Source organism: Apodemus sylvaticus, chromosome 6, assembly GCF_947179515.1.
Source record: "Apodemus sylvaticus chromosome 6, mApoSyl1.1, whole genome shotgun sequence".
NCBI lineage: Eukaryota > Metazoa > Chordata > Mammalia > Rodentia > Muridae > Apodemus > Apodemus sylvaticus.
Window position 1 is genome coordinate 15124 of NC_067477.1, and position 22184 is coordinate 37307.

A 22184-nucleotide genomic window follows, 5' to 3' on the forward strand; every position below is an offset into this window, starting at 1 on the left:
ACCCTAACCCTAACCCTAACCCTAACCCTAACCCTAACCCTAACCCTAACCCTAACCCTAACCCTAACCCTAACCCTAACCCTAACCCTAACCCTAACCCTAACCCTAACCCTAACCCTAACCCTAACCCTAACCCTAACCCTAACCCTAACCCTAACCCTAACCCTAACCCTAACCCTAACCCTAACCCTAACCCTAACCCTAACCCTAACCCTAACCCTAACCCTAACCCTAACCCTAACCCTAACCCTAACCCTAACCCTAACCCTAACCCTAACCCTAACCCTAACCCTAACCCTAACCCTAACCCTAACCCTAACCCTAACCCTAACCCTAACCCTAACCCTAACCCTAACCCTAACCCTAACCCTAACCCTAACCCTAACCCTAACCCTAACCCTAACCCTAACCCTAACCCTAACCCTAACCCTAACCCTAACCCTAACCCTAACCCTAACCCTAACCCTAACCCTAACCCTAACCCTAACCCTAACCCTAACCCTAACCCTAACCCTAACCCTAACCCTAACCCTAACCCTAACCCTAACCCTAACCCTAACCCTAACCCTAACCCTAACCCTAACCCTAACCCTAACCCTAACCCTAACCCTAACCCTAACCCTAACCCTAACCCTAACCCTAACCCTAACCCTAACCCTAACCCTAACCCTAACCCTAACCCTAACCCTAACCCTAACCCTAACCCTAACCCTAACCCTAACCCTAACCCTAACCCTAACCCTAACCCTAACCCTAACCCTAACCCTAACCCTAACCCTAACCCTAACCCTAACCCTAACCCTAACCCTAACCCTAACCCTAACCCTAACCCTAACCCTAACCCTAACCCTAACCCTAACCCTAACCCTAACCCTAACCCTAACCCTAACCCTAACCCTAACCCTAACCCTAACCCTAACCCTAACCCTAACCCTAACCTAACCCTAACCCTAACCCTAACCCTAACCCTAACCCTAACCCTAACCCTAACCCTAACCCTAACCCTAACCCTAACCCTAACCCTAACCCTAACCCTAACCCTAACCCTAACCCTAACCCTAACCCTAACCCTAACCCTAACCCTAACCCTAACCCTAACCCTAACCCCTAACCCTAACCCTAACCCTAACCCTAACCCTAACCCTAACCCTAACCCTAACCCTAACCCTAACCCTAACCCTAACCCTAACCCTAACCCTAACCCTAACCCTAACCCTAACCCTAACCCTAACCCTAACCCTAACCCTAACCCTAACCCTAACCCTAACCCTAACCCTAACCCTAACCCTAACCCTAACCCTAACCCTAACCCTAACCCTAACCCTAACCCTAACCCTAACCCTAACCCTAACCCTAACCCTAACCCTAACCCTAACCCTAACCCTAACCCTAACCCTAACCCTAACCCTAACCCTAACCCTAACCCTAACCCTAACCCTAACCCTAACCCTAACCCTAACCCTAACCCTAACCCTAACCCTAACCCTAACCCTAACCCTAACCCCTAACCCTAACCCTAACCCTAACCCTAACCCTAACCTAACCCTAACCCTAACCCTAACCCTAACCCTAACCCTAACCCTAACCCTAACCCTAACCCTAACCCTAACCCTAACCCTAACCCTAACCCCAACCATAATCCCAACCCTAACCCCACCATAACCCTGTCCTTCAACCTTGATTCCTGATTCATAACCTTGAACCCTGAACCCTTACCCTGACTGTTACTCTCTAACCCTTACACCTATCACAAGCTAACCCATTCCCAGTCTCTGACCCTGACACTGACCTTAATCCTGATACCCTTACCGTCATACTGATCACATGATACCCATACCCTGACTCGGACTGTGTCCCTGACCCTGACTTCGACCTTGATCCAGACTCTGTTCCCTGAACTTGATCTTTAATACTACCCTGAATCTTCCTTGCTTGTCCCTTCGGTTTTATAAATCAAGACAAATAAAACCATGATTCGAACTAAATCTCCTCACATTTTTGTTGATTTTGAACACGTGTAATTCACAAATGTATCACCAGATGGCAAACATGAATACTTTATTTGTTGTAAAGCTTAACTTTAGCTCAAGGTTGTAATAGGTACAATTTATGGTAATTGTTTATCATGCCTGAGTTTCGCACATAGTCCTCCTAAAAAGCAATTTAAGACTAATAGCAATTTAGGTCAAGTTTATATGTCAAAGACTGACTTTGAGAGGTCATGAATCCTGAGGAAGTGGTATAGACCCAGGGATTGATCATTCGGAAGACTTATCTCTGTGGGAATAAAGTTTGATTCTCTGGGGCCAGCACTCTCTGCGTCAGAGAGAAACTCTCTGAGGCTGGAGTAAAGAGGTTGAAAATCTAGTTTTCTCTCTGTCTGTCTCTGTCTCTGTCTCTCTGTTTTACTGTCTCTCTCTCTCTCTCTCTCTCTCTCTCTCTCTCTCTCTCTCTCGCACACACACACACACACACACAGAGAGAGAGAGAGAGAGAGAGAGAGAGAGAGAGAGAGAGAGAGAGAGAGGACAAAAGAAGCTTCAACAACTTTATATATATATGTATATATATTATGTATATATGTACACATATATATATACACATCAACACATTTGGTGGATGAAGCAATGCTGCAGTGGCCCCAGTGAAACCTGTAAAACAAAATTTTACAGGCTGAGGCGAGAAATGTCTCCTGGGATTTTGCGGAACACCTCTATTTAGATGCCAAAAATCTCACTTGGCAATTTACTATTGTTCTGAAACTTTCCTCCTTCCTAGTAGCTGGGCCTAAGAAAAACCAAGCAAATTAAGATGTAAAAGAATCCATCTTGGAGCCAAAAATTCTGCAATGCTTTGCTCCAATTGTTTATGTAATTGCATTTACCTTCCATCAGGATATATATATGCTGGTTGCCTAGGGTGGCCCTAGGCATGGCACAGAGAAGAATGCAGTGGGCGGACTAGGTGGAGGCGCTCTTGGAGGACAGAGTGGGCCAGGCGGCTCTCCAAGCTCTGCAATGCTGCCATTGTCGCCGGGAAGCTAGGCGTGGGAGCTGTCCTTCCCTAGTTCCTGGGCTAGCGAGACGATGAAGAAGCAGTTTAACGGCATGCACCCTGGATGATGGGCAAACACTGAAGCTTTGACAGATGAATGTGATGTTTAATTTGAGATGTTAACTTGACTGGACTAGGGGATACCCAGAAAAATACATTCAGATTCAAGCCGCCTCTGTGTGTGGTTGTGTCTGTTTGTCACTTGTTGGAATCTGTTTCTCTCCTGATATCCAGAATTCCCCCTCGGATTTAGTTCCCGGCTGGGACCATCCATGACAAAGCAAAGTTCAAACAACTCCCCTCCAGCTTATATATACCAGTGAAATCTTTCAAGTAGTATAAAATTAAAATTTGATTACATTCTATTTTTCGTCTAAGGAATGATTACAAAAAAAACATGTGTTACACAAAACTTTTATGTTAATAACCATTTTATGTATTATGGGTGAAAAAATATTTCCAAGAATCCACATACATTCGTCACTAAGCAACTTAATGATTAATTAAATTAATGATTAATGATTAATAAAGTGTGAGCAAGTAAGGTAATTTTCTCAGTCAGTTTCTCTTACTGGCAGGCTGCAATTTGGGTTACAAAGAAATAATCAATTATTTTATTATTTGTCATAAAAAGTAATCTCTTTAAAAATCTTAAAAGAATCACAAATTTAAACTTTTAGATAAAAACAGTCATTTCTACTTTAAATCCTCAAGCTGCAATCTACTTATTAACAATTTTTTATTAAATCATATCAGCAAGCTGCATATAAAAATGAGTCTAAGAAATTAATAACCACCTTGGTTACCAGCCCAGCCTTAGCAAGAAAGGCACCTTAGATAGTAGTAGTCAGGCTGCCACTATTCTTTCTAAGTTGTTCCCCAAGATTCCTATAGCAGAGCCATTAACAGAAACATCTTGACCTAACTACTCACAACCTACATCTCTAAGTAATCTTCAAGGGTGGTGATTGAATCGTTAATCTGCTCCAGCAGCAATACTTGGAAAAGATCAATCATATTGCTATAAGCACCAATGACACTGCCTAGTGAGGGCCTGAGAACCTGCTTAGAGTTTTCATACAACTCATAGATTAGGAGGGACACGAAGACTACAAGGGCAACTAAGAGAACAATACTCCACAACAGCATCAAGTCCTCAGAACACACCCATTGTGATTGTGCTAACTAGTGGGCCACATTCCATAAGTTCTAAAGCCTTTTGATGTTCCTCTTGCATGTCCCCAACAAATATATATCTATGTGACCATTTTGTCCTAAATGCTACTTTATCCTAAATTTCCTTTTGTTATTATTTTTATTATATGTCTGTGTGTGGATATGTGAACACAAGTGCAGATTTCTGAGGAGGTCAGACATAGGATCCCCCTGGATATAAATTTATGGGAGGTTATAAACTCCATATGTGGGTGCTGAACTCAGGTCCTCTGCTTCATAGTACATGATCTTAGCGTCTGTACTAGCTACATCATGCCCCACATTTCAGAATGTCTATGTCTAATCTTTATACTGTGTCCTTATTCATAACTCATAAATGCAATTTAAAGAATTCCTTAAAATGAACTCTTATGAATCATATTAGGCCCTTAGGAGAGAGAATATTTCTAATAAGAACACAAATGGGGACAGAGTGATAGAGGGAAGGAGGGTGGGTGGGAGGGAGGCAGAGAGAGAGAGAGGAAGAAGAAGAGGAGGAGGATGAGGGAGGAGAAAAGAGAGGGTAGAGAGAAGAGAGAGAAAAGAGGTATAGTTTAAAGTGACATTAGATTGAAAGCCATGACAATATGGAGATCCCGGTATCTGCATGTGTTTGTGACTAGTTATCTGTCAGTCATTATGAGGAAGGCCAGTAAGATGAGAGAAAATAGAAATAAAAGAACTGGTGTAAATATGAGTATAAGTGTGCATGCAAGTAACTGTGGCCATTTTCTTTCTCTTTCTTTCTTTCTTTCTTTCTTTCTTTCTTTCTTTCTTTCTTTCTTTCTTTCTTTCTTTCTTTCTTTCTTTCCTTCCTTCCTTCCTTCCTTCCTTCCTTCCTTCCTTCTTTCTTTCTTTCTTTCTTTCTTTCTTTCTTTCTTTCTTTCTTTCTTTCTTTCTTTCTTTCTTTCTTTCTTTCTCTTTCTTTCTTTCTCTTTTTCTTTTCTTTCTTTCTTTCTTTCTTTCTTTCTTTCTTTCTTTCTTTCTTTCTTTCTTTCTTTCTTTCTTTCTTTTTCTTTCTTTCCTTCCTTCCTCCCTCCCTCCCTCCCTCCCTCCCTCCCTCCCTCCCTCCCTCCCTCCCCCCCTCTCTCTCTTTCAGTTTGGGAAACATTAAAGAAGATGCATCAAAGGAGTGTGGCTACACTGAAAGATTGATGTATCTTGTTGGAATTTGCTGTCTTTTAATGAAAATTATGCTCACTTGATATGCCTTCTAAGGCCTTATTTCCTTTACAATCTACCCTTACTAGAAGTAAGTTTAAAACCCTTTGTTCGGCTTTTTAAAATCTAAGTGATATGTCTATAAAACTGCCCTTAGCACTTAAACAGGTGCTTGTGGAAATCTCATTTACTTCCATCTGTCTTCAGCTTCCTGCAGAACAAAAATAGGATATCATTTTTATATCTTTTGAAGATGGCTTTATGGCTGAAGTTTAATGAACTATTTGCTGATGGCAGATTCTGTGTGGGTGTAAATCCAAAGGCCTTTGACAGTAAATATTCCAAAGAACATGAACTGGAAAGTTTTAAGAGGAAAGTAGATAAAAATGGAATTTAAACAGATGCATTTTATATACAGCTTTCTCTGATGTTACTAGAAATGCTCCATACTAATAATTTAAAATATCCTTTATATAGGCACAGGATGCTTTTACTCCAGTTGCTCAGTAGCCAAAAAGGTGGCATGCTGAAATCCAAAAGACAGCAACTAACCTAAAGATCACATTTTTTATTACCGTACTTGAATGCCACGATTTATGAAAAATTGCCTATTTTGAGTTAGGTAGACCAATGGCTGAATTAAATCAGCCATGCCCCACTGTATCACTTTCTCTTCATATTTCTTATGATTCCTCACACCTTGTAGCATATTGGCTCTGGTGCTATACTGACAATATTAGTTCGAGTTTGAAGAAAACCTTTTTCCTGATACTCTTTTAGCAGTTAAATAGGCTAAATGAGGACTCTAAAAGGAGCACAGAAATGAATATATTCAATATGTAAAGGAATAATTTTATCATAAAAATGAGTTATTGCTGATAGTTTATAGACCTAAACATATTATCAATGAAACATAGAAAGATGATCATACTTGAGTTTTAAACCTATAGCTCCAACCTGTCTCCAAAGTCCTCCTAGGTTTTCTATCTACTCTGTATGTAATAGATATAACTGTTTTCTTTCAGTTGTTTGAAGACCATATTTTAAATTCTTATCTCTAATTTAAACACATATCTGTTGGCAAGGTGACTGACATTGTTGACGCTACTTCTGTAGCTAGCTGGTGCTGATTCTCTGATTACAATTAGATTTCACCACCTGACTCTGGAGTATGGAGTTCTGATAAACACCCATGAGTTCTTAGAGTGAAGAGACTAGAGTGGGGGTATGGTGCTTTGGGTAGGAACGGCCCCATGGACTCACATGTGTGCATGCTTGGCCCATAGGTAGTGGCAATTATTAGAAGGTATGGCAATGTTGGAGTAGTGGTGGCATTGTTGGAGAAAATGTGTCACTGCGGAGGCTGACTTTGAGGTCATATGTGCTCAAGCTATACCCAGTATAGCACAGAATTTCCTTCTGTTGCCTTTGGATCAAGATATGGAACTCTCAGCTCCTTCTCCAGCAGCATGCCATATACTTGCAGCCAGAGTCAAGCCATAGTCAACCTGGCAAGGTTCAGAACCTGAAGGAGGATGTGTGGAACAGGCAAAAGAAGACTTTGACCAAGAGGTGCAGGTCACACATGCTGGCTCTGAGACAGCTCAAGTCACCTTTATTTATACATCTATTTTTTTCACAACTGAAAAGGTTTTACACACATTTTTCTCAGGTACAATCTTTTTAAAGAACTACCTATGTTGAATAATAATGTGTCCCTTCCCCCACAGCATTGAGCTGGACTTTCCAGCCTATTCGTGACATTCCTGGCTGAGTCACAAACTTGCAATCAAATTGAACGCCTTGGGCCTTCCAATACTGACCAAACAGGTTTTTTTCTCTTAATCTCCTTTTGTGCTTCAAGCAGGTGTCTCTCAGATTCAACACTCAGAAGATCAGCCTCTACAGCAATGGCTACCAGGATGAAGATGGGTGGCTATAAAGGCCAGCCAGCCGGCTCGTATTCACAGAGCATTTACTTTACCAGTGGATCCTCAAAAATGAGGCTGCATAGTATTCGGAACTATGCATGTTTGTTAATATAACAAACATGGGTATCAGTTTGAGGTGTGAGGCAAGGCACTGCAAGGGAAAAGGAAAAATCCTGCTTCCGAATTTCCCTGAAAAGCACGTCCGGCTGCATAGGGGTTGACATTGAGAGACTGTCCTTAAATTATTAAGGCAGTCTATTTCCCCTCCCCTGAAAAAGATGTTGTTTAATGTTTAAGGGGGTCGGACCTCTATTTTTCCCTCACTGGTAAAAGCCCGTCGTCCATTGGACGAATATATTTATATCCACTGAGTTGTTAAAAATAAATAATTAAGGGGGAATTGTCCCTTCCCCCACAGCATTGAGCTGGACTTCCCAGCCCATTCGCGACATTCCTGGCTGGCAGTGCCTAGCCTTCCGCTGGTGTTATCTCTGGCCTTTGTTCCAATGGGAACAATACAACTGCTTTCACCTTGACAACCAAGGCTGCCTCAGGGCAGTCTCACCTGGAGACCAGCAGAGACCTGCTAGACGACCCGCTGAGAAGCGGAGCCAAGGAGTTCTCGGCCTACTCCTTGATGTGGGGGGGGGGGCAGGGGGTTGTTTTCTAAAGACTATATATTTTGGCTAAAATATAGTAAAGTCAGTCTCTATCGGCAACTGTCGTCTTGACTCATTTCTCTTTCATCCCCTTCCCGTTTATCCCCAGAATTCTCTTCTAGGTCCCCAGTTCACATGTGGCCGCAGGCGGCTACAACAATGTACTGTTGAAGAATAATGTACAACTTTTTCCCTTTCTTCTCAGTCTTCATGGTTTCCTGCTAACCCATGAGCTATCAAGAAAGAGAAAACAGCTTCAGGAAGTAGTTAATATCTAACCCAGCACAGTGGTAACCAAGTAACCATGGTTGCACTTACAGTATATAGAGGTGATAGACTACATGTCCAAGGAATTCTAAATTAACTATTGGCACCTAACATCTCCCCATATCCTAATCAGGAGATCTAATTTCTCTAACACCCAGGCTCTCAGCAAATCAGTAACCTGAGTCAGTTGCTCATCCTTGCTTGTCTTTCCTCTGAATATTCCAGTTAGGCCTTGGAATCAGCAATCCAGCAAGGCTTTTCTAACCTTTTGATAATCATCTAGCTGTTGTTTGAAACAGGTTGCTGGGCACATTTTTGTCAGAACTAAGTTCCCATCAGAAAAGAACATCCAGTCCAGGGCCTTGTGTTGATTTAGCCACATCACCATTGTTAACAGAGGAGTAGTGATCTATTCCACTCCCATGCTTCTCAGAGGCAAACAAAAATGAACCACAGCCTTAGCTTTCTTTTTCTGGTTCTGGGGAAATGTCTGTCACAGACAAAGTGAAAGTTAAAACTTCCAATAGCAAAGCCAAGAATGCAAACACAAGGCAAAAGTGAACCAAGAATTCTCTCAGGAAAGGACAGGAGATTCTGCATAAATATCCCCTTAGGTCTTTGCCATGTGAGGACCCAACTCCTCAGGTTGCTGAAAGTGTCCCTGGCCCTACTGGGTAGGGTCCAACAACATTGGATAAGGACCAAAAGACTGATCATCTCTGCCCTTCTAACATCTCTGAATGCTAGAAGCTGATGGCTTCTAGAAATTTAACAGTTTCTTGCGTATTCTATGGTGAAAAACTGCTGGCATCTTTTCTCTGTAACTCTGTGCTTTATTAAACTTTATAACTCTGTGCTTTATTTAACTATGCTTAAATAAGCACTAGGAGAACTTAACTCTTTCTTACTGTTCTGTACTTCATTAATTGCTGGGAAACTTAACTTTTTATTAACTCTGTATTACTTGTGTTTTAATAAGCTCTAATGTCTGGCTATTAGCACATACTGTTTAGCAGTAGGGAATTAAGTAAAAAGATTTATTGCTAGTGGTCCTTTCCCTGCTGAGTCAGCCAGAAGCCTCTTGCTGACAAGGGAGCTCATCAACTCTTTTTGAACCACAGAGAAAAAGGAAAGGAAAGATGTCACTCATACTGACACACATATGCCACGTGAAGTGAAAATGGCTGCACCCATACATTTGGATTAATAGATAGATGGAAGGGGAAGAGTCCCCCATAGCTATGACCTTATTTCTTTTCTCTGTTTTTTTATAGGTAAAAGTTATTAGAAAATTACCTCAAAGATAAAATGTGACATAAAAAGAGAGTTTACTGAAGGATGTGGATAGTAAATTTAAAGCAGTGTTTTATTCTATAAACTTATAAGTTCAAAGCAAAAGTTTCACCTGGCACCACTTTATCATAGTGCATACCTGTGGCTTCATCCTTGAATCTTACCTAGAACGAATGTTTTTCCTTAACCACAAATTTGTCTCAAGCCCGTTTATCTTTTTTTGTGTAATTGTGAAAGCTCACAGTGTTCCTTATTATGCAGCTTTTACTTACTATTTTGTGAGGAGTGGGACATTCAATTTTTGATTCTAAATTTATTATATCTTTCTGGCAAAACAACTAAACCCCTCTCTTAAAACTTTCTGCATAAAATTATTTGAAACAAAGCAGGAATTCTATAAAATCATTAATTCATCTATACAGCATTAATTCATGAAAATTCATCTTTATGTTCATCTACAGGAAATTAGCTTAATAGGGTGGGCTGATGCCCAGGGATCCATAGGCTATGTAATAATGATAGGAAAGGTATATCAGCCTCAAGAAGCAACCCTTTATCATAGTGCATACCTGTGATGAAGTCTCTTTGGGACCTTGCTTCTCAGAGCTTACCCATCTTAGGCCATGCAAAATGGTGGGCCACCTCCAGGAAGGCCACCTGCTAGCCTTAGCCTTTCCTAGATGGCAGTCTGCATTATACTCATGCATTTTTTCCCAATAGAGGCTTGGTCACTTCCAATGGACAAAACTGCTGAAATTATAGCCAGCCTCAATTAAATATTTTCTTTATAAGAATTGCCATGTTCATGGTGCCTCTTTACAGCAATAAAACTCAAACTAAGACAGGGAGTAACTATCAAAATATAATATTGACAAAGGTAAGTTCAGAGGTTCAAATGCAAGTGCTAGAACCAGATATCAAGGCAGTACCACAAAGTCGGAAATTTGGGTGTAAAATAAGAAGAGTAGAACAATAAAGGAGAAAGAATTAAATGGTTTGCACTGTGAACCTATAATAGATACATGTTGCATGATTTGATTGGAATTATTGGAAAAAAATAATATTTCACCAATGGGTGAAAACCAGTATTCTGGTGTGTTGAAGAAAATCAAGAGCAAGGAGTAGTCATAAATGCTGATTTATGGTAACTATCCAAATACTTTGATGACATTTTAGATGTTTCTGTGAAGTTCTAGAGATGTTTTGGAAATTTTCAGTAGCAAAATGTTGCTGAATTTGGGTAAAGGCTTAAAATACCCTGGGTGAATAGGAAGTGAGTCCTTTAGCTACAAATGAAGCACAGCTTTAAAAATCAATAATTTTCAATTGATGTAAAACAGAATAAAGATGGCCCTTAATCTTTTAAGAATTCTAACTATACAAAGGTTTGAGGCCTAAAACAAATGTGTCTAATTTTACTATAATAGTCATAATATTAAACTACCATAATCTTGAAACAATTTTCATCTTTTTAACAACGCAATGGAAAATAAATTTCCAGGATACACATATATTCAATGTGTAGTTCTGGCAAAGGGAGTGGAAAAGTCCCTCTGTATTCTTTCATTAGGCACACAATCTGAATTGGTTTCCATGGTGATGAGTAACTGACCACTTGTGATTTATGGACTTGGAGTAATTGGATTTCTTGGAAGTCATACAATTCAAACAAAAATGTTACATATGTTTTCAGAAAGATGATTACTTAAAGAAAAAAGAGTGAAGTTATACCAAGTTCTGAAATTCTATTTGGAAACAGTATTCTAATAAAATTAAGCTCAAGGTAGTCTCCCCAAATTTCTGAAATATGTTTGCTGAAAATCTCTGAAAATGTAAGGATATAGGTTTAAAGTGTGCCATTTCTGAATTAAGTTGAGGACTCAAGTGAAAAGCAGAGTAGCATTATTTTCACCTGACCAAGTACAAAAATGCAGTAGTGAGCACAGGAAAAAGATAGGAAAAGTTCTTCAGGAACAGGAGCCCAGCGACAGCTCATTTTACCTGTTAAACATTGAATATTAGTGAGTTAGTGTAATCTTTTTTTTTTTCTAGTGTGGGTGCTGTGGATTTGAACTTTTGTCCTCATGTTTATTTAGTTCGTACCTACAGAGTTCTTGGCTATTTTTGAATCTCCACTTCAGAAATGCCTGTTTAGAGTCTTTGCCTCTTTTAAATAGTTTTAATTCATGTTTATTCTGGAGTTGTAAGTTATTTATGTATTATGGGCACGCATTACTCATTACAAATATGGCTTAAAATGGAGTTAGTGTAATCTTTATGCAAGTAGATATTTAAGAGAAAAAAAAACATGCATCCTCTAAAGCAAGCTTTACCATGGGCAGGCTAACCACTACATTCACCAGCTTTTTTTCCCTCTAAGTCTAGAAATGAGTTTGTACCATGTAGAAGTTCTAAGGACTGATTGTTGATTGACTGTGGAAGAACCTGTAAAGAGACTGAGGAAGACATTGAAGACCTGAACCATGATACTTTAGAACAGCAAGTATGTGGCCTTAACATAGTCATTTCTGCACTTGTGGGCAGCATTAAAATTGGCTGCGCTAGATCATTTTCCAGGGTTTTCTTCATGGTTCTAAATTGGGTAGTATTACCTGAACCAGGAAAACGTAAATATTTGTAAAGACATTGTTTGGCTGTAAAAATAATTGATGCATTTTATGCCATTTAAAACACATGCAATGGGAACTGACTTGAAATACATAAAACAATTTTTGTAACGAGTCATTAGACACCCTAAATGCTGATGGCAAATGATTTGTAAAATTCAGGTTGGACAACAGAATTCTCTTAAATTTTGTTTAATTTGTGAAATTTATAATCTTGATCATTGCTCTGAAGAGATTTACCTTATTTCCTGCTTAATCATAGGGATTTTACTGTATTATTATCATTTTTCTATATCTTTAATGTATTCAACTTCTCTACATTAGAATATTTTCTAGTCTTTTATGTGTCAAATAATCACCTTTCTGAGTTTCATAATTCTCTGCCTCAGACTCCCTTCTTAAACATTAGCAGGAATCTGCCTCTTTGTCAATGTCAGAATAACAGTTTATTTGCATATTTATTGAAAGAAACCATTTTCTGTACCATAAAAAGAACAAGACTCATAGGCTTTGTAGTTTCAAAGCATATGGTTTTATTACATAAACATCAAGAGTCATTATACAACATTGCACTTCAAAACAGATGTGTGTATATAACACATATACACACATACAAATATGTTTTTAAATTTCCTAGAAGTGACAGCTTTTCTTTTTGCATTTAAAGCATACTCCACACCAGTTTCACATATATTTTCCTAATTTAATATCACATCATATTTTGTCAAGGGTAGATGTATATTAAAACTATGATGTAGGCACTCATGTTTTTTATTCTTTGTCAGTTTGTTATCAAAATTAAAATTTCGATTACTTGAATAATGTCTTCTTAACTTCTCCCACTTATTTCAAGAATCACCTTATTCCCTAAGTAAACCACTCCAATTTAAGCTAAGAATGCACAAGGTTGAAATAATTACATTTAAAGATGTGTCTAAAATGGATTGCACACACATGATGTGAACTACTTAGATAAGTGCAGTGATTGAATCTCTTTAACTGTGTTTCAAAGAAGTGATAGCCTACTTAGATTATTAATATGTGTTTTTAAAAATAAATTCAAAAATCATTAAATGTGTTGTTGTATTCTAATTCTGTATTTTACATGCCAACGGAGAAATGCTACCAAAATTTGAGTCAGTGGTTTCTTCCCTAAAGAATAAGCCACCTCTGGCATAAATTTAGTATAATCATACATATGTGAGATTTCTATGTGTTTACAGTTTGCATATTTAGTGGGAAATATCATGCCTATGTGTAGCATGAAATGAGTAGTGATGATGATGATTCATTATTTTAGATCAAATCTATGGAAAGTATTTGTAATATACCATTCAATGAAGTATCCAAATGAATGAGGAAGAGTTCAAAACTATACCAAAAAAGAGGCCATTTATTTCTGTTCAGCCAGATTTTTCTAAGGAGTTCATCTCAACAGCTTTAATGATGACATTGTCAAAGGGGCATGGAATCTTAGAGCAAATTATTGCTGTTTTGTTAGCACAGTGAAAACTCTTGTCTTGCTTGTAACTGTAAGGTGTTCTCGTACTGTGCATGAAATATATCAATTTAACTGTGAGTAACTCAGAAAACTGAGTTGAAATTTGCTTAGTTTTGGGAATTAATAAAAATATACGGCGCAATGTTACTTATTTAAAAATATTAATTTGTATGTTGTCAGAGATGGATTTTTATATCTTCAGAGTCCATTATATTTGATCTTTTATACATATTATTGGTTGTTATTTTAATATTCCATTGTGGAAGAGAAGAATTGGCTCTAGCTATGTGAATGTCAGTTTATCTTTCAATTTTCTTATACTGAGAACTCCTTCAGATACTTTGAATATATACTTTCCAACACATGATCTTCATATCAATCATCAAAGGATATAAAACACCTAAAGTGTAGCAAAGGTAGTGTTAACTTTACTTAGGTTACCACTTCCCAATTACAGAGCTTAATTTGGCTGACAGTTTTATGAAATAAACATATCAGGAATAATCTTAGATAATAATTTTTGATTAGAAATAAGGATTTATATGATTGAAGTTATACTTATAAACCAATATTAACAATTACTTTTACATAAACACAATAATCACAGTAAAATACCAACTAAGTAATTTATATTCATGCTTCAACATTCAAGTGACTCAGCTCCATATGTATCAGTCACAAAGCTTATCTACCACACAATAGATTTTAGAAAAAGACAGAAATGCATGGATAGATCAGAAATTAAATATGTGACATTGTGGTCTTAGAAAGTTTTGAGCAATGGTCTTCTCATAGCTAATGAAATAGCCTCATACCATCACAATTTCTTCCCTATTACCTATTTACATTCATGTAGCTATAAATATATGCTGTGTTTTCTGTATTTACAGTATATATACACCTATGTATACACAATGCTTTATTTTTTAGACTCATTCATAAACATGAAAATCAATTTTCACAGAATAATGAAAACATTTGTTTTCCTTACATAATATTCACTTGTTCAAAAGTGCAAAAATATCATACAGATTAATATTCTTTCTATCACTAAAAAATCACCTTTTCAGCTTTAGTTTTTTTGTAATTTACAAATAAACTATGAAATATAGTTCATTCACAAATTGAAATTAATTACAATGTTGCAGCAAGGCATTGCTGAGGTCTTGATTTTTAGCATACTTGAAGTCATTTGTCTTTCAAAACAAAGACATCGATAAGTTATTGTTAATTCTGTATGTGTTTACTTTTGAATTATTCATAAAATATGCAATTACAATTCTAAAGCTCATGCTAGTCAAATGGTGTTTGTATACAGTATTAATCACTGCTATTTCCATTTAGTTTTTTGGACAAATCTTCTTCAGAACAATTGGTCAGTCTGCTGAGATGACTAAGCTACAACATTTCTGGAAAGTTTATACCCTCTAGAAAGGGATAGAGGGTGAGTGAGGCCAAATTGAGAAGAAATAATTTTAGTGGATGCCCAGGAGAAATAACAACAAATCCAAGAACCATTTTAACTGCTACTCCCAGGTATTCAGCTTCTCATTAACAATCTGAAAAATGTTCAGTTCTTTAAAACATTGATTGTACTCTTCCATTAAATATCAGTTGTGGTGCTCCATTGCTCATGTTGTCTGTCATTTCCTGTTAGCAAAATAATATGAATTAATTAAAACTCACTTTAAAGTAAGACATTGATATGCTTAACAGAAACACAAAAATTACAGGCCATTGAAAACCATTTTTTTTGGAGGGGGGAAGGACACGATAGATACTGTTGTTGTGATTTAGGAAATGAATTTTGTAGCACATGGCATCTTGTAGCACATGAAAATGCTGAAGTGACAGCTTAGGTTTATATACAAAAATTAGTTCACTCTATCCAAAGGCTCAATCACCCCCACCCCTGCCTTTTCTTCAGTTCTTTTCTGGAAGGTACTAATCTAGAAAAAGATGCCTAAGTGACCAGGTTTTCCTAATACCCAAGCTCCTCTGTCAAGCACATCAACAAAGTGCCAACACATTCTACAGGTGTTTATAGAAAACCATGGGCCTTTATGTTTGAAGTGAGAAAGAAGTTTGTTGTGTTTAGGCTTTATTTTGTTTTGAATGGGTTCTAGAGATGTAACCCAGACTGAAATTAAACTTGAGTAGCTCAAAGTTGCTTCAAACTTTCAATCCTTCTGCTTCAGACACATGTGTGTTGAAATTCTCAGTGTAAACCATTATGGCTAGCCAGGAAAATTGTTTATAATGACACTGTCACTTATACAGTAAAAAACCAACAATGAAAGCTTGGGGCATGTTTTTAAAGGACTCAGAAAAATGTGCTTGGGAAGACATGAATATGCAGATACAAAAAATAAAGTAAAATAAAAAGTTTCATTTGCAACTATAGAAAATCCTTAAATAAATCAAAATGATTTGAATTCATATAGTTTATTGATGGTTTTTTGTTTGTTTGTTTGATTTTGAGAGAAGGTTTTATGCAGCCCAGGCTTGTTAGACACATACTATGTACCCGGGAATGGCCTTGAATTTCTGATCCTCTTGTTTCCACCTTCTGAGTTTTAGAAACCCAGGCATGCTCCACTATGCCTGGTCTACTAGGCAACAACTCTACTATCTAGATCACATTCCCAGGTCCTGTGTTTATTAGCTATTAAGTCATTCATTACACAATGAGAAGTCATGTGATCAGAGGCCAATTCACATTTATCATAGTACATGTATTATAGATACTATATTAGCAAATTTGTCTATTATGCAATTGACAATTGGACATTTCAAGAAGCTGACTTTCAAAAGGGTTGCAAAAACATTTCAAGTGAAGCTGTTTTCTTAGTCTTCTGCTTGCTACCCATTTCTATCCTGTTTCTGTTGGGGAGACTTCTAAGGATAAGCACAGTGAAAACAGGACTGAAAATGTGGGTAATTGGGCTGGTGTTTAAGTTTAAAATGATAAGAAGTGATTGACAGAAAAATTAGCCAAACTTGATTTCCAAAATTATTATAAAATTTAACAAAGCACATATTATTTATGCTGCTAAAAGAGAAAGAAAACTTCTTAGTAAGTATATAGAAATAAGAATCTCAGTTGCCTTTCTCTTTCCCTAAAAAGACTTCAAATAAAAAGCCTAAAACTCATAAAAGTAAAGTATCAATCTTTTTTGTAAGATTTTAAGAAAAATGTTTTCTAAAATCTTATAAATTCAAAGAATATTCCTAATGAAATTCATTCCATCACAGACACAGTAAAATTACCATTAGAAAATAATAGTGAAAGTATTATTTCGCTATTATTATAGCGAAATAATAGAAAATACTCATCTATTTTTAAATGGATGAGTCTCATCATTTTATTTGTAAATTGGCAATTCCAATTTAATAAGACCATACACCTAATTTGGGCAAGAGCATACTTGGATATTTATAAATAAATATAATTCCTTTAAATGGACTGCAAATGTAACTTTCTGTATTTCCAGTTCTTCTCTTTGGCCAAACTGAGAGTCTTGAATATTTACTGTTAACAACTGGAAATATGTGAAATGAATTGGAAATGTAGTATATCAGATAATTTTACCAAAAGAAAAATTTTATACAGACATTTTGCTATATTAATGTTAAATTTCGGTTATCTGTTCATGCAACTTTGGCATGAAAGAAATAAAGTTTGTCTTTATCCAGACTCATCTATTATTAAAAGCAAAAGTCTCATCTGTGAATGATGATATTGATTTAGAATTGTGATGCAGCAGAGAATAAAGGGAATAGTGAATCATCCAAGCAGAACTGTGCTTGGATGCTTATAGGCAGGCTGAGTATTTGAAATACTCAACCAACTTTGAAGCTGTAAGATTTTGCCATGTAGGTTTATGTCTGCTCCTCAGAGTAGCCCTTCTAAAAGTGATACTTTGAAGAGCGTACAGCATCAGTTCAGACTGAGCTGTGGATACCATGGCTTTCTAATAGAGGCAGTGCTTCATGTAGCAACATTACAACATGTTAACTCCCTAAAAGTCAGCGTACCTTGTAGGTAACTCTGGTGTCGGGGGCACCACCGGGCAGCTGGGCAAGTCGGTTATTTCAATAGCCCTCAATCTCTAATGTAAATATAACAATTATACAATAAATATTGAAGAAACACATGCAAAGAAAAGCTAAATAACACCAGCATAAAAACAGAATATAAAGGAGCTGCTATCATAATATGCAATAATCATCTATTTTAATGAGCTACTTTAAAACTAGTAAGTCCTTCTATTTATAATGTCAATTCTTTTATTTTGAATGACATGTACAAACAATTCTGACCAAAATTGCTTTCTTAGGTCAATTAATGAGAATCTCTTCTCTTTATGTATAGATAGTATACAAAAAAAGACAAATGAACTACAAAATAAATATTTCTTTACTTGAAAATAACATGGTAAATATGCATAACTCTTGCTACTATTTATTTTATGCTATGATTGTATGATTTTATTTTCAAGAAATAAGTCAAAATGCAATTTGCACATTATATTAGTGAATTAGTTTTACAGATAGTTATCTTTTCCTGAATAGATGAAGTAATAGGAACTGAATTTAAAAATGTGTATCAAGCATTAATAGGAACACATACAGATCTTTCTATAATGCTTGCTCCTTAATGCAACTAATATAACTTTCTGTTTGAATAGGTTTTATGAAACAACTATGCGAGCAGGATTTTGTAAAATACAGGCAAAGCTATCCAAATATGCATGGAGTTTAGATGAGAATTCAATGAAGCTTTATATGGATTGTAATATCTGCACTGATAGACAAGGCTTTTTGTCGCCTTACTAAAGAGCCTATTTTATGCTTGAGGATCCAATTTACATAATCAAGTGCATCTACTTATAAGCACAAAGGATGTACTGGAAAAGAGAATTCATGTGATTTCTAAAGTTGGCATTATTGAGTGGAAGCTGTATTTAGTTTATGTTTTCCCTCAGTATAATACATAAAAATCCATATTTATAAGGTGCTTAATATTTTATAAAATTCTATTTTAGGAGCTATGGTTTCAAATAGACAGAGGCTACAAAATTCTGCTGAAAATGGCTGTACTTACGAATTGCAGAGAAAACTAATTAAAAACCCTGTTCTTAATATAATAGGGTCAAAATTACAAAATGTGATTCCACAAATTGCCATGTAAGCAAATTGATTCACCTAGATTGAAGTGTTCATTGCATGGCAGCAGTGAAATGAAAAAAAAAAAAACTCACTTTCTCAGCCATTTCATGAGAGTGATGCAGGGAATGTTCCCTTTCTGAGAACATCCTCCTTTGCTCATAGCTGGCTAGACGACAAGTGAGCCAAGAGGAGACAGTGCAGCCCCCAATGCCGATGCATGCCAAAGACATGGAAGCGAGATGCAGTGGGTACAGGGATGAGGTCTTTTTTGTGACTGCCCGAAGAAACTGAAAATTCAGGATGCCTCCAATGAGTCCACAGATACAGCAGGCTGAAAAGAGGATCATCTGAGAAAAAGAAGAAAAGGGGAGTTAAAGTTGATATGGCTGTTATGTCCAGAACATTGCTGTAAGAATGGTGAACCTGCAATGAAAAGAATATGTATTCTTTGTTCATAAGGAGGTAGGACAGGCGTGCCTGTCAGTAGAGACTTCATTCAGTCTGACACTGTTGATGAAGTATATCATAGAACTTCCAAAATGATACCAAAAATATATCTTATGATATTCCGAAGGGAACCAAATTTAGCTTTGGGCTAGATTCAGATGAAAATAACAACCATGTCCTATATGCATGCTTGTTGTGTGAGGAACAGGTATCAGCTGCATGATCCCTAATACAATATAATTGTATTATACATTTATGCAATATTTATACAATATGTTGTATAATACAATAAGAATAGTATTAGTGCAAGAAGCACTAATAAAATTTGGAAGAATGAATGGTGATCAGTTCAGATTCTCTGACTTAAATTCAGTTTCATTCTGTCATCTTCTCTAAGTATCCAAGTATCTATAACTTTCAACCTAGGTGAACTTTGGGAATTTATCTCAATCTTTTTTTTTCTCATTACTTTCTTGTATATATCTTCTAATAGGTATCTTAGGGACTTTCTATAACCTTGCTCAGCATTGTTAAAATATTTTTGTTGCTCTCTGGCACCACCATAAATAATTACAGTGTTGTTTGATTGTGGTTTTAATGTTGGTATTACAATTGGCTTAATGCGAGTCTCTATACATAAAGATGTTAACTCAGCCTAAAGAGGATCCTTGGCAACATATGCTTTCTGTTCAGTAAACATTCTTTGAATACTTAGTTGACTATTTAAAGAGCTTCATAATAACTTTATGTGCTTTGGGCAACTGGTTTAAATTGCCTTATAGGATTTAATAGATCTTTTATAAGGCTATACTAACTTATTATCCATTTATATTTTATATTTTATGGAACACAGTAGCCAATTACACTCCTCTCCCTAGTCCTTGGGACAAAACATGAGACTTCTTATATGCTAGGCATCAACTACTTTGTATTTGTACAACTGTACTGTCCCCATCCAAGCCTTTCCTGCCCATTGATGCACCATACATATTTTATATCAAGGACACTTATATTTTCCTGGAAGTAATTTTGCTTTTTCTTTGGACCCCTAATAGAAAAAAAAGTTGTAACTTTTTTCAGAAGTTCTTCCTGTACATTATTGATCTCATCTGTTGTGTTAATTCTTTAGGGCAAACAGTATTATAACTTACTTTAGTGTTTATTTTTACATTATAAGATGTTTGTTGTCAGCAGTTAGTTGAATTCAACAATTATTTTTTGAGTATCTAGTATCTACTGGCCCTAAGGGAGACAGCTTCTATATCCTGAGGAAGTCTGTGTTAATAATCTTGAGTGTAATAAAGTTTACATATAAGCATGACATGGCCAGTGGGGGGTGGAGGGTGCGGAGGGGAGAATAGGCCGAATTAGGAGTAGAGAGAGGAAAAATTTATCCAAATAGTGTTGTAAGCAATTTCCTTGAATGAAGTCCCAGGTGAGGACCAGGCAATGGATGTGTGAAGCAGCACTAAATAAACTTTCTATTAGTCCAGTTATTTGTTTCACTTTTCCAATGTATTTCTGCATTACTTATTGTGGTTATGTCAAGATACTTATCATCAAGGATGAAGGCCTTATGATGGAAAGATACAATCTTTGTATACCTGGTTTAATATAGCATTGAAAATTGTGATTACCAAATCACAAAATCATCCTATTAAGTGGCAGTATGTATTTCAAAATTTAAGTAGTTAGATCCTATTTTAAATAATACTTGTCTTGCAATTTCTTGAGTATATATTTTTGTGTTTACTAATTCACAGATAATACTAAATGATTATACATTCTAGCAATCAACTAGGGAATGAATGTTCTTATAAAAGTAGACGAAATATTTATTTTGAAATAAACATGTCTCCTGTTAATGTTATTCTCAGTATTTGCAATAGTTAATTACATTGCATCCATATGCATTGGTAGACTAGTGTCACCTATGAATTAAAGTATTAGAATTAGTGTCCAGTTTCTTAATCACATGCTTAATCAAATTGTTTCTTAATCAAATATTATTAGAGATTCTAGACTGAAGAGATATAGTAAAGAAGACATGTTATAAAGCATTTAATGTACAGCATAAAATCCTTGGTGCTACCTGCCACTAGTGAACTTCATAAAATACAGGAAGATTAATGGTAACCATTTACATGGTAGTTTCCAATTAGAAAGACAGTGCAGACACATACTGCCTTAAAAATTAAATCATACCCCTTTCTCCTCTAATCAATTCCATTAATTTTGTCTTCTTTTAATTTCTTCTTCCAATAAGCTGTTTTAATACAATCATAACAAGTATTGAGAGTTAAAAGGTATAGAAAGAATAAAGGCCATTCCTAAAGAGTAAGGGAAGAATTATAGATGCCAACTACAAATACAAATACATTTCCCCAAGGATTCCTATTTCATTCAAAAGTTTAACAATTATATTACACACGCTTGACACAGTGAATGCTTTATCTGTCTTTCCTCAATAGATATGATTGCAAAGAAAGAAATTCGAGAAAGATGAGGATGACTGGGAGTTTCCCATTCACTCTAGTACCTGACTTGTCATTGGCAAACTTTTTTTTTGAGCTCAAAGAACATTCTCCAGGGTCCTTGTGTAATTAGGTTTACCAATTTCTGTAAAGGTTTATTTTTTTAATAAAGGAGAAAGGACTTATTTTAATTCCTTAATATTTTCCTATTCGGATTCTTTGCCAGAATGTAAGAAAAATGATCTTTGACCCAGTTCCAGTTCCTCTGTCAGTTCTTTTTTTTTCAAGTCTTATTTTTTTAATTTTTTTTATATTTCATTCGATATTTTTTATTTACATTTCAAATGATTTCCCCTTTTCTGGTCCCCCACTCCCAGAAAGTC

The 22184-nt window shown here is 36.4% G+C and overlaps 1 protein-coding gene across 2 annotated transcripts in view; it reads right to left on the bottom strand.

Moving 5' to 3' along the window:
• Positions 1–15286: 15286 nt before the first annotated feature.
• Positions 15287–22184, bottom strand: part of Tmem196 (transmembrane protein 196) — a 65795-nt gene continuing 58897 nt past the window's right edge. For both annotated transcript variants that reach the window (XM_052186670.1, XM_052186669.1), the window contains exons 3-4: positions 18973–19227; positions 15287–15358 (exon numbers count right to left, since the gene is read on the bottom strand). In XM_052186670.1, coding sequence (XP_052042630.1) covers positions 15287–15358; positions 18973–19227 — 327 coding nt within the window. The remainder of the gene's footprint in view (positions 15359–18972; positions 19228–22184) is intronic.